Here is a 12,106-nt window from a genome sequence, read left to right as displayed (position 1 = left end):
ATTAGCATACAGTTAGGATTGGCAGTATGGTTCTGCTCTGGGCAAAAACTACCTGTGCATCCATGCAGCCTAGCATGGATAAGAGCAGGGAGAGCAGCAATAACCCCCCAAAACAAAGCCATGTGCCAATATCCCCCAACACAAACTGACAGCGAAATTGTTTGTTTGTTTGTTTTTTTTTTGTTTTTGTTTTTTTTGCTGATAGAATGGTTAATAGATCCTGATGTTAGTGGCATATCTTGAGCACTATAGAACCTCTAATGGGGGAAGCATCACCCCTAGCGGCAGCAAAATCTGATACAACAAGCATGTTGTATAATCGCGGAACTATTGCTAAAACTAGTGTTTGGCAGGGTTTAACTAGTGTTAATTTTTGTGAAACACAGCAAAACCAACGTTACTCACGTATCGAGAAGAAATAAAGCAACCTCGGCCTTCCCACTTCTTAAGGTCTCTCCAGCGCTGGAAAGCTTCTTTGATATTAACATGGGTGCTACCTTTTGCCTGATCGTAACCCTTCTTTTTAAAGTTATGTTCACCTGGCATTTTCCTCTTTTGCATTTTCTCTGCCATCTCTCTTTCTATAGTTGTTCTGCTAATGTCTGTCTTATGCACTGAGCTCTCTCTACTCTCCCTTCATGAGTGTATACATCCCTTACTGCTGATTGGCTGCGAGTGTGTTTTGGTGCTTGGTCTGATCCACATTTAATAATGTAATAATAAAAAAAGCACTCTGGCGGTACAAATTGTCAATAATGTATCGGATGATGATATCATGGTACTTTAGTATATATCAAGGTACGCTTTCTTTCATATATTCATATGCCATGCATTTAAATGGTACTATAAGGTCCTTCAAATAATACTATGGTATTACCACCTTGTTCAAACATAATGATTTTATCTTGTTTTTCCCATTGTATGTGACGCCAGTATACTTTTTTGTAAGGGTAAGCTTAAGGTAAATTCTATAATGTCACATTTGAAGAGTGCAACAATTTAAGAACCCATATTTAATATTAAAATATATATATATATGTAATATTCATTTTAATTTTATGTTGATTTTTCTTTCTTTTTTTTCTTCTAAGCCTCCATTTGATGGTGAGGATGAAGATGAACTTTTCCAGTCCATTATGGAGCACAACGTCTCTTACCCTAAAGCCATGTCCAAAGAAGCAGTTTCCATCTGCAAAGGGGTGAGTTCTGCCACTTAAAGAAAAAAATGTTTCAGGTTCTAAAGCCCAACTGAACTTCAGAACTTCAGCATGACTACTCTTCCTGACTTTTTTCCTTTTCTCTCTTTCTAATGAGGTTCCTGATATGTGCTATAGATTTATTCTTTTATGGTAAATAAATGCATTCAAGGTCGAAAGGATGTAATCAGAAAGTCAAAATCCAACAATACATTATTTTTCTGTTTTGATGTCTCTATCTTGCATCTTTGTCTCTGAAACAGTTCTAGAGTTCTTGACTTAAAGGGCACCTATTATGCTACTTTTTACAAGATGTAAAATAAGTCTCTGATGCCTGTGTATGTGAAGTCTTAGCTCAAAATACCCCACAGATAATTTTTATAGCATGTTAAAATTGCCAGGGGTGAGCAAAAACGAGCTGTGTCCCTTTAAATGCAAATGAGCTGCTGCTCCCAGACCCCTTTCAAGAAGAAGGCGGAGCTTCAAACGATTTGCAAACGCTCCAGTGGCAACAAAACAGGACAATCTCACACAATAAAATGTCAGAAACTGTACTAGCAGTGTTCAGTTCAAACCGGAGTCGGACAATGATGCCTACAGAGCCAGAGAATGCTGCATGGAGATAGAACAGCAAGGCCGCATTAATGCTGAAGCCCAGGGGACTCCCAAGTTCAGGGGCCTCCCATGTTCAGGTTCATGATGAGCTGAAAAGGTCATATTGTTTTGTAACTTGTCAGGTTTTCTGTCAATCACTCTAATCGCACGTTACATGTCTGCTGATTGAGTGACCCACGTGGCCCCATAAGCCCCATTCACACAGCCAGCGATTTTGTCGCTGTATGTCGCTAGTCTCTATACCAGCACTTCTCAAAGTCCGGACTCCGGGTCCGGACCCGGAGGGAATTCAATCCGGACCCGCCTCCATTTCGTATTTCAACAGCAGTAATTGTGTGTAAGGGATTAAAAGTCTGGATTTCCTACTTTGATAAACGCATGTCAAAATCATTTGTTTAGTGTTTTATGTCTTTTTGGAGATGGTCCGAAATTAAAGCGAAGGCGAGATATTTAAAGTTTTCCTCCCGTGATTCAGTTGCCATGACATCCAGTGAGTGTATACTTTTGACGTAATCGGGCACGAGCCGCGCGATGCGACACTTCACCGCAGTACGTTTGAATGGGTGTGGAGGATGTCATTGTCCAGGAAAAGAAAAGTTGACGAAGAAAATAGAGTTTTCAAAGATGATTGGACAGAGAGGTATGCGTTCATTTTGCCCCAATCCAGCACGAAGCCATTTTGTTTGATTTGTAACGAGACAGTTGGAGTTGTGAAGAGTGGTAATGTCAAACGGCATTATAAAACAAAACACGGTCATTTTGAACAGCAATATCCACAAAATACAGAGGTACAGACAGCAAAACTACGACAGCTAAAGTCTTCATATGAATCAACAAATAAGTTGCTTGTGAGAGCTGTGACACAGCAAGAGAGAGCTACAGAAGCATCTTTCCGAGTGGCCTGGGTACTAGGCAAAAACAAGAAGCCATTCACTGATGCAGAGATAGTTAAGGAGTGTTTAGTGGAGATAGCAGATGCTTTCTTTGAGGGAAAGGAGAGACAGGAGATGTCAGAGAAATTAAAGAAAATTCCACTGTCCAATGACACTTCAACCAGGAGGACAGAGGTACTTGCCCATGACTTAGTAAAGCAGTTAACTGATGATATCAAAGATGCACCCTGCCTTTCACTTGCGGTGGATGAGTCAACAGATAGCACAGACCAAGCCCAGCTATGTGTGTTTGTCAGATATTTCAGCAAGGCAAAGGGGACATTCTGTGAAGACATAATGGGCCTTACTCCACTCTGTCACATTAGAGGAGAGGACATCTATGAAGCTATCATGCAGATGCTTAATGAACGGGGAATTGATGTCAAGCATATTGTGTCCATCACTACTGATGGTGCTCCAGCCATGATAGGGAAGGAGAAGGGAGCTGTTCAACATCTGAAAGAGCAGCACTCCGACCTGCTGACGTACCACTGTATAATACACCAGTCCGTGCTGTGTGCTAGCCTTGGAAAAGACACACACGCGCACACACACACACACACACACACAGTACACACTCACTTACTCACTCACTCACTCACTCACACACACACACACACACACACAGGGAGAGAGAGAGAGAGAGAGAGAGAGAGAGAGAGAGAGAGAGAGAGAGAGAGAGAGAGAGAGAGAGAGAGAGTCAGAGACTGGCCAAATAAAAAAAAATTGCTTCAGAGCAAGAGCATTTACATCTTTAACAATTTTAAGCAGTGTAACTAAGGCATAATTAATGCAGGAAATGCTGAAAATCTCCCCACTGACTGATAAGTCAACCCTTATTTCACAAATGTTTCTTATTTATTTAATCATTTTTAATTGTGAATAAAATGTAATTATATGCATTTAGAACTGTTAAAGGTTGTTAGGTGGCTGAGTAAGGGAAGAGTCTTGGAAAGGTTTTGGGCCATCAGGAAAGATTTGGAGATGTTTTTGTCCCAGCAGAAGAATGTCAAAGCCAGCCATTACTTGGATTTTCTGAGGGATAATGACACCATGGAGGTTGTGGCCTTTTTAGTGGACATAACATCTCATCTAAATGAACTAAATCTGAAGCTCCAGGGCCAAGGCAACACAGTGTGTGATCTGATGGCAGCAGTACGCTCCTTTGAAAGGCGGCTGGAGATCTTTAAGAGTGACATCACAGGGCCACATATCCACTTTCCAACTCTTCTCCAGCAGACTAATGGCAATCACCATCATCACCATCTTTCCTTTTTGGAGAAGCTAGCTGAAAATTTCAGGATGCGCTTTGAGGGCTTCAGTGTAGGCAGACAAGTGCTGCTCTGCATTCCATCTCCATTCCTAGTCAAGAATGTTGAGGAGTTTTCAAAAGAAATCAAGAGCATCTTCCCATGGGCAAGCATGGCATCTCTGCAGACTGAACTCATTGACTTGCAGGAAAATGTGGCTTTGCAGGAAGTGGACTGTGACACTGTTACCTTTTGGACTAAAATGGTCACAGCTGAAAATTTCCCCAATCTACAGAAAGTAGCCATCTGTGTTCTTACCATGTTTGGGTCAACCTATCTTGACTGAGCTTGACTAATGAACATTTAGGCCAGTGTCTCCGTCTAGCAACCACACCTTTTGTGCCACGGTTTCGGCAGCTGATGGGAGACAGACAGTGCCATTTCTCACATTAGACTGCTCTGTATTTTGCACCATGTTACTTTTATGGTGTTTTGTTAAGAAAAATCCAGACACTTCAATGAATTGTTTTGCCACTTTTGCACTTGTTATTCATGTATTTTGAATGCAAAAGGCACCTTATTTTTTCATAAAATGAATGTTGATTTGTTTTACATGTTTATTAAAAACAAGTTTTGTAATTACCAATAGTTCCGGACCTTTGTCATTAATGAAAATTCAGATTTGGACCTTTGAATGTAGACTTTGGAGAACCCCTGCTCTATACTGTGAAGTCGCTTGTGGGCGTTGGTAGTGCTGTCGCTCGTTATTGGTAGACTGCTCGTCTGGCCACATCTATACAAAACACCATCACAAGTGATACAACTATATTATTTTAATTTGACTAGGAATTAGGCTCAAAAGAAACAGTATGCTGTTGGGAGAGTGTTTTTATATTACCACACAGCAGTGTTCAGTGGATTAAATAATTTACTAGATTAACGATCAATCAATCTACAAATTAAACTCACTCATACTGTCATAAATTACCAAAACGTCATCTGAATTTGACAAATAATCAATTTTCTTGTCCCTAATAGTGAACATAATGCAGGGGAAACTGTCAAATGAACTGCAGCAGTGCTAAACTTGCATCATAAAACTACAACACTCGAACTATAAATGTATTAATTAAACTCACTGAGACTGTCGACAGTTTCTTTTCCATGCATCATTTTATTATATCCATGTTTGTGGTTAGTTACAGTCAAATCATATAAAACAGTGAAATCGCCCTTGAACTCTTCTGTCTTGTCTGCACTGCTCTCGAGACGGTGACGGGAGTTTAGCTCCACTGAAAGGCTTCTTTCCTATTGGTTGTCGCTCGTGAAAATCGCTTCTCATTTGCAAGTTGAAATTTCTCAACTGTGATGTAGATTACCTAGATATTACACTTTTTTAAAATGAGACTATAAATCGAGGGGATGGGGGGCCTACAAAACCTCTCAGCCCCGGGGCCTAACATTAGGTTAAGGCGGCTCTGTAGAACAGGTATAGTTAAGTTTAATTACGCTTACGTTTAATAACTTATGTTGTCACCTTGCTTTTATCCACTACAAGCCTGTTGTAGCGGACCCCGTCCAGATGATGGTCAAAACTTGACTAATCAGTTTTATGAAATTTATTGTACGTCACACAAAAGATGAAGTGTCCATTTTCACTCCAGAAAATCACTGTGAGAGCTGAATAAATCATAGTACAAGAAGTGCGCATTAAAGTCTTATCCATAAACTCTCTCTCTCCCTTGTATGACTCATCAACATACACAGCGAATTACACAAAATCACTCGTTACAACTAACAGTAAACAAATACAGACTTTAAGCCTTTCCGGGGGTGCTTAATAAACTGGTAAACTTTATATCCGTAAAACAACTTCTATGAACTGTAATAAAGTGTGCGCTTTCCTTTTCATTACTGCCGTGACCAGTATCGATCTGGAGACTGTAAGCTGGATCACGAAGAGTTGGTACTAATCCATCCTTGAGGAACAACTTTTTAGCAAAGCCTGTGTTTTGTTTTGTCCCTTTGTATTGACCCTCGTTCACAAAGCAGTCTGGAGTGAAATGATTTGCGCAGGCATAAACGAATTTAGGTGTATGTTATGGCACGTTACCTTCAAAACTATGAAGACTCTTATGTTCACTCTTACATCCAACAACAGAACATCGCGATTGCTTACGAGACATTGTCACTACAGCAGCAAGCACGGAGAAATGGCAGATAGTGTACAACTCGCTGAGGGCGGAAACTATGGTAATGCAGAACTGTCAGTCAGTGGCCAACACATTTATGTCCAAACACAGTATAAAAGTGGATTTTGCATAATAGGTGCCCTTTAAGAGTTACAGACTTTGAATCCCCAGAATTATGGATATATTTGGCTGAGGCCAGAAAGCAGGTTTAGAAGTCAAGTCACATTTATTTATATAGCGCTTTTAACAATACAGATTGTTTCAAAGCAGCTTTACAGAGATAACAGGAAAATAATGCAAAAAAGTTTGTTTCCATAAGAAAATATGCTTTATAGCTTCCTGTCATGACGGCAGGAAGTGTGTGTGTGTGTGTGTGTGTGTGTGTGTGTGTGTGTGTGTGTGTGTGTGTGTGTGTGTGTGTGTGTGTGTGTGTGTGTGTGTGTGTGTGTGTGTGTGTGTGTGTGTGTGTGTGTGTGTGTTATAAGCTGTGCAACTTACTAATAGATACATAGTGGCTGTCAGAAGCTGACCTAGAAATGCCTAATTATAGAGGGATCGTGATTTAGAAACTTGTCTGAAATTTGTATTTCTGGCAAATATAAGTCATTTATAATAATAATAATAAATCATGAAAACTTTTATTTTAGTTAGCAAGTGTGTGGATTATTAAAGGGTAACTCTCGCCAAAATGCAACCTAGGGTCTTTTTGTTAATCTACCTGAGGCAAACTTTCGTTTAAAAGCATAATTAGAATGGAAACGCCACTTTTAAGTTTGACCGTATTTTCGTTTTCGGTCAAATTGCCTTCTGAATGGGAGTGCTTGGGGCACTTCTATGATAGCATCTAAAATCACTATTTTTAAAACACTAAGAAGGCTCGACACAACATGAAACTTTGCTCGAAGTATCACCAGGAGCTCTTCACATGAACTTGAGCATTGAGAACATTGTTTGTGTACACAGAGTTTACTAAAAAGAAAGGTTTTGAACAACTCACTGTAGCTGTGTCCGCCGGCATTTTGACAGTCAAAAATAGTCAATCTCCGAATGTGAATGAACTGACTCTGAATTTTAGTATTGCTTCTTATATGAGCATCCTTTTTCAAATACAAGGTCAGTATTGATTTTCACTAATGACAAAACAACAGATTATCTGTGAATTTATATGGAACTAAATATGGAGCTTTCCATCTTTACTCTCCTCCCTGTTACGTTGCATTCGGAGATCGACTATAATTTATTGACAAACAAGCTCAGCTTTTCTGCATATTTACATGTATACATACAATTTCCATGTATTCATTTTATTATTTATTATTATTTAAATAATATTTAACAAGGACAATGGACAGTTAATGGGTTAATAAAACTACCAAGATTACTTAACCATTAACCAATTGCTAGAATACAAGATAAACAATAAATAAACACGTTTGACTCATCTTTAACCAACTTTGTATGTAGTGTGATGTGTTATATTTTGCCTTTTCCCCCTGATTTTCATATTATAGTTATTTATTTATTTATTGTTTGATCATTTTTATAATTATGTAACTTTGATGCTTGTCCTGATTAGACAGTAATGATTATATTTTATTTTGTCTTGTGTTGCAGCTGATGTCAAAACACCCTTCAAAGCGCCTGGGCTGCAGCCAAGAGGGAGAGAGAGATATTAGGGAACATGCTTTCTTCCGTCGGATTGACTGGGAACGCCTGGAAAACAGAGAAGTACAGCCTCCATTCAAACCTAAAGTGGTAAGACAATCTATGCAGGTCTATACATTTTCGACTTATGTATTTATTAATGCAATTCTGATTGATATACTGAAAAAAAATTAAGAAAGCTCGTACTGAGTTTCAGCTATTTATGATGATTAAGATTAAGATACAGGGTTATTTGCTGCAATTTGTTGCAGGGATTGAACAGGGTTGTTATTACAAAGTTTACTCTCATTGTTTTTCTGGTGTTATTCTATTTTATTACCTCACCATGATTGAGCAAGCCAAGTTTTCTATCACTGAAAAGACACTGTGTAAATAAGTGGTCCTGCATGCAAATGTTGGCCTATTCATCCATCTTGACAGACCAAAAGTTTCAGAAATAATGATCCTTTTTCACTGTGGTTTAAATTCTGAAAGTTACTGTATTTTTTCATAAGTATATCAAGTTAAAACCTAGTATATGGCCCCTGAACAAACAGTAAAAAATTAATTTAGCCAAATTGATCCATTTGTGATCTTTGTGACAAACTATAGTATACAATGTGTAAGGCTTTATATGTAAATGGAAGTATTTTATGATGGATTTGGAGCTAACTATTGTACCAATGGTTCAACTTCTTTAGTAAGACTGCAAGACATCCAGCCAGTAATGCATTACAATATAATCTAATTTTGTCATGAATGCATTAAATACTTTTTCTGCATCAGGGAAAGACAGCATGTCTCATAACTTTTAAACAATCCTAAATTAGAAGAATGCTGCTCTAGAAACTGTTCTAGAAACATTGTAAAAATAAAAAATTAGGTTTTAAAAGAAAAGTTGCTCCTTAACTGTACAAGATTATTTAACTGTACATCCAGGTGACACGGTTTCAGGTGTTACAGGATGGCATGTTGGTTCCTGTATATTTCAAAAATTGTAACTGTATATTTCATCAAGTAAAAGAAAGTTAAGAACTACCAGAATTGGCTTTTACCTTAAAATGTACTGATAACCACCATAATAATACAGGCAGTAAAATAGTAAGTCACACAATGAATCAGAGTTCATTGTGTTCATTGATCTCATTGTGTAAAGATGTTGCACAGGGTCATACACAAAAACAAAACATAAAACAATGCAATATGTAAAGAATAATTGACGACGGGCCGTTTAATTATTGTTCTAATAATTCAACGGCCCGGAGTCAATTATTCCGCTTATACTACGGTTACCTCACTTTGAAGCATTGTTCAGATGATATATTTCAAGATGTTTCTCAAGTTTTTGTCATTAAAACGCTCTTGTGTGTTGGACTAATTTCTTACTCATCTAATCCCAAGCCTCCGTTGCCAATTCAAAAACATAATTTTAGATCTAGTAACGGAGGTTTGAGCCACTGATAGCAGACTAATGCAGTTATTAAAGAAAGAGAGAGAGAGAGAGAGAGAGAGAGAGATTGCAATAATGCGAAAGAAAATAATGTGCGTCAATATTATTTAATTAATTTATTTATTAATTCATTCGTTTGAATTATTTAGTTATTCTTTTTTTTTTTCTATTATTGACAGTAGGCTAGCCTAATAAATGAAACACAAAGCCCTTTTAACAAGTAGGCCTATCAATATTTATTTATTTGTTATATTATCTGCAATAATAAGGAAAACCTGTGCAGCGGGACTAGCAATTTATTTAAATATTCAGTTTAATTTTCTATTGATTATAGATAGGACTATATACTTTATTTAATCAAATTAAACTGCACATTTCCATTGATTGTGAAGTTAGACATCAAAATGGCAGATCAAGCGCATGGGGCTGCATGTTTTTTTCTTGTTATGAATTGTAACCAATTTTCCGTTATTACAGTTAACTACACGAAGTGATATGGAACTGTAATGCGGTCAAGACCTGCCTGGAACTATTTTAGCCATGCGTTTCCCTGAAAATAATTGCACACCTTAGAACAATCAGATTCAAGCATTCAATAGCCCCGTAGTATAAACATTAAATAATACAAAACATCCTCATGGACAAAAATAAGAACAAAATGATTAACTGTTTTTCCCTTTAAATTATACAATAATTCATATGCAAAAATCATAAATTGCCAGTATTTTAACGTAAAATAACCAGAACAGAGTCCAGAACTATTTTCACCATATATGGTAAAGGTAACTTGCAATTAACCAATTAACAGGTTTTTACTGTTGCATTTATTCTGTAAAAATTCTGAACAAAAAAAGTATTGATTGATCTGCAATCTATAAAACTCATATAGAACAGCAACACTGGTAGCACAAAGAACTATGATAGCCACTCTGACACTGATGTGTAATTTCTGTGCCCTTTTTGTTCTGATCATTCTAGTTCCCTTTTGAGGGAACTCGCACTGCATCTTTGGGGGACGCTCGTATCTTGTGTTGCCGATGCAACGTGTAGATTATGAGACCGGTTAAATAAATGAATGAATATTATCTTCATTCAGACTGTGTTTCACATGTCTTGTGTTTATGGCTGCATTTAATTCTGAGGAATTAAAAAGGTGAAATAATCATCTGACTAAGCTGGGAGCAGATCATGCATGGGCAGTTCTCAAGGGGGCTGCCTGCACGCACTATGATGAAAATAGCTGCCCTTCAATATTTATGTTCAGAGGTCTTCTCAAGAAAGTCGGACCAGTTGCTGGTTGCTATTTCCCTGGTCTATCAGATTTGCGGTCTGCCTTCACCTTTGGCCGTAAGGGCTCACTCAACCAGAGGCATGGCGTCCTCTAGAGCCCTCCTCTCAGGGGCCCCTATCCAGGATGTTTGTGATGCTGCTGGATGGGCCACTCCTCATACATTTTACAAGGTTTTATAGTCTGGACCTCCCTTCTATGCCGGGTGCACGGGTGCTCTCGTCCTAAGTTGTGCCTGTGACAGCTTGACACTAGGACAGGTGGGGTTCATCGTTGCATAGTGGGTATTCGTTTCCCAAAGTGTTGTTACAGATGCAGTGCGAGTTCCCTCGAAAGGGAACGTCTTGGGTTACGACTGTAACCCTTGCTCCCTGTGAAGGGAACGAGACACTGCGTCCCTTTGCCAGGCCTCCCTATGCCTGGGAGCGACTTGCTTCATCGCAGAAGCTAACTCTGTTGTGTACCGGCGTCCCTTTGTAGCTTCTGTGTATGCCGTCACATATGCAGCAGCAATCAGGATTGGATTAGTTTTGTTCATACTTCAGACGTGTTACGCTTAGGGCGTTCCCCAAAGTGTAGTTTCCGACACAGTGTCTTCTCAGGGAACCAGGGTTAACTCGAGACGTTTTTCACTGTTATTTGGTGAAACGTATCATGAATTGCTTTTCTGAGACAGTGACTGTGCAGGAAGTGAGAATATTTTTCCAAAATACTAAAAGGATAGAGATAGAGTCATTTGTCATATTAAATAGCTTTAAATTAAACTGTCCATTGTACAGTGTGTGTATGTGTCTGGGGAATGAGCGAGAGAGAGAGAGAGAGAGAGAGAGAGAGAGAGAGGGATGAGCTGCAAAAGCAGTCTGTAAACATATATATGACTTCTAAAGTGGGTCACATTGTAGTTGTTACCCCTACACAAGCACACATTCTCACCCATACATATATCATTGAATAGGGCATTCCGTCACATCCCAGGGGACAAAACAGAAAAGAAGAGAGGGGTTAGTTTGTCTTGAGGGTGTGTGTGTGTGTGTGTGTGTGTGTGTGTGTGTGTGTGTGTGTGTGTGTGTGTGTGTGTGTGTGTGTGTGTGTCGCAATGTCGTTTTTTTCTTATGTTTTATGTGTGAGTGTGTTATAAACATCACCCTTCACTTTTAATATTATTTAGTTTGTTTATTTTCGAAAGTTGCCTAACGTCCCCTCAGGACATCCTGAAGCTGAACTGCAGCTACTTCCTATGGCTAAAAGTAGGCCAGAGAACAGACCCCATGTCCCTTTCACACTAATGGTGGGGGTTAAACAGGCTAAATTCACCACAGCTACCATTTCAAACATTTAGCCAATCATTAGTTCCACTGCTGACGTAGGGAATGTCCTACATGGACCTCTGTGTCGAAAAACTGGTCTCTGTATTTGTGTGATTATGACAGTTGCAGCTTTAAATGACTGGATGTTTACATTGTTTATCCTTTGCCTATGTTTGTTGGTGTGTTTAAGAGCTTGTAAAAACACGATCAAATTCCTCCTCAGTTTTTCATA

The 12,106-nt window shown here is 38.7% G+C and overlaps 1 protein-coding gene across 1 annotated transcript in view; it reads left to right on the top strand.

The window, feature by feature from the left end:
- The window catches only part of prkcaa (protein kinase C, alpha, a), a 215,262-nt gene that overhangs the window by 195,586 nt on the left and 7,570 nt on the right, over nucleotides 1–12,106 (top strand). The window contains exons 15-16 of the mRNA XM_084127788.1: nucleotides 1,092–1,199; nucleotides 7,800–7,940. Of these exons, the coding sequence (XP_083983914.1) occupies nucleotides 1,092–1,199; nucleotides 7,800–7,940 (249 nt within the window). The remainder of the gene's footprint in view (nucleotides 1–1,091; nucleotides 1,200–7,799; nucleotides 7,941–12,106) is intronic.

Source organism: Abramis brama, assembly GCF_963993115.1.
Source record: "Abramis brama genome assembly, chromosome: 11".
In the NCBI taxonomy this organism is placed as follows: Eukaryota; Metazoa; Chordata; class Actinopteri; order Cypriniformes; family Leuciscidae; genus Abramis; species Abramis brama.
This window is presented reverse-complemented; position numbering and strand designations above follow the sequence as displayed.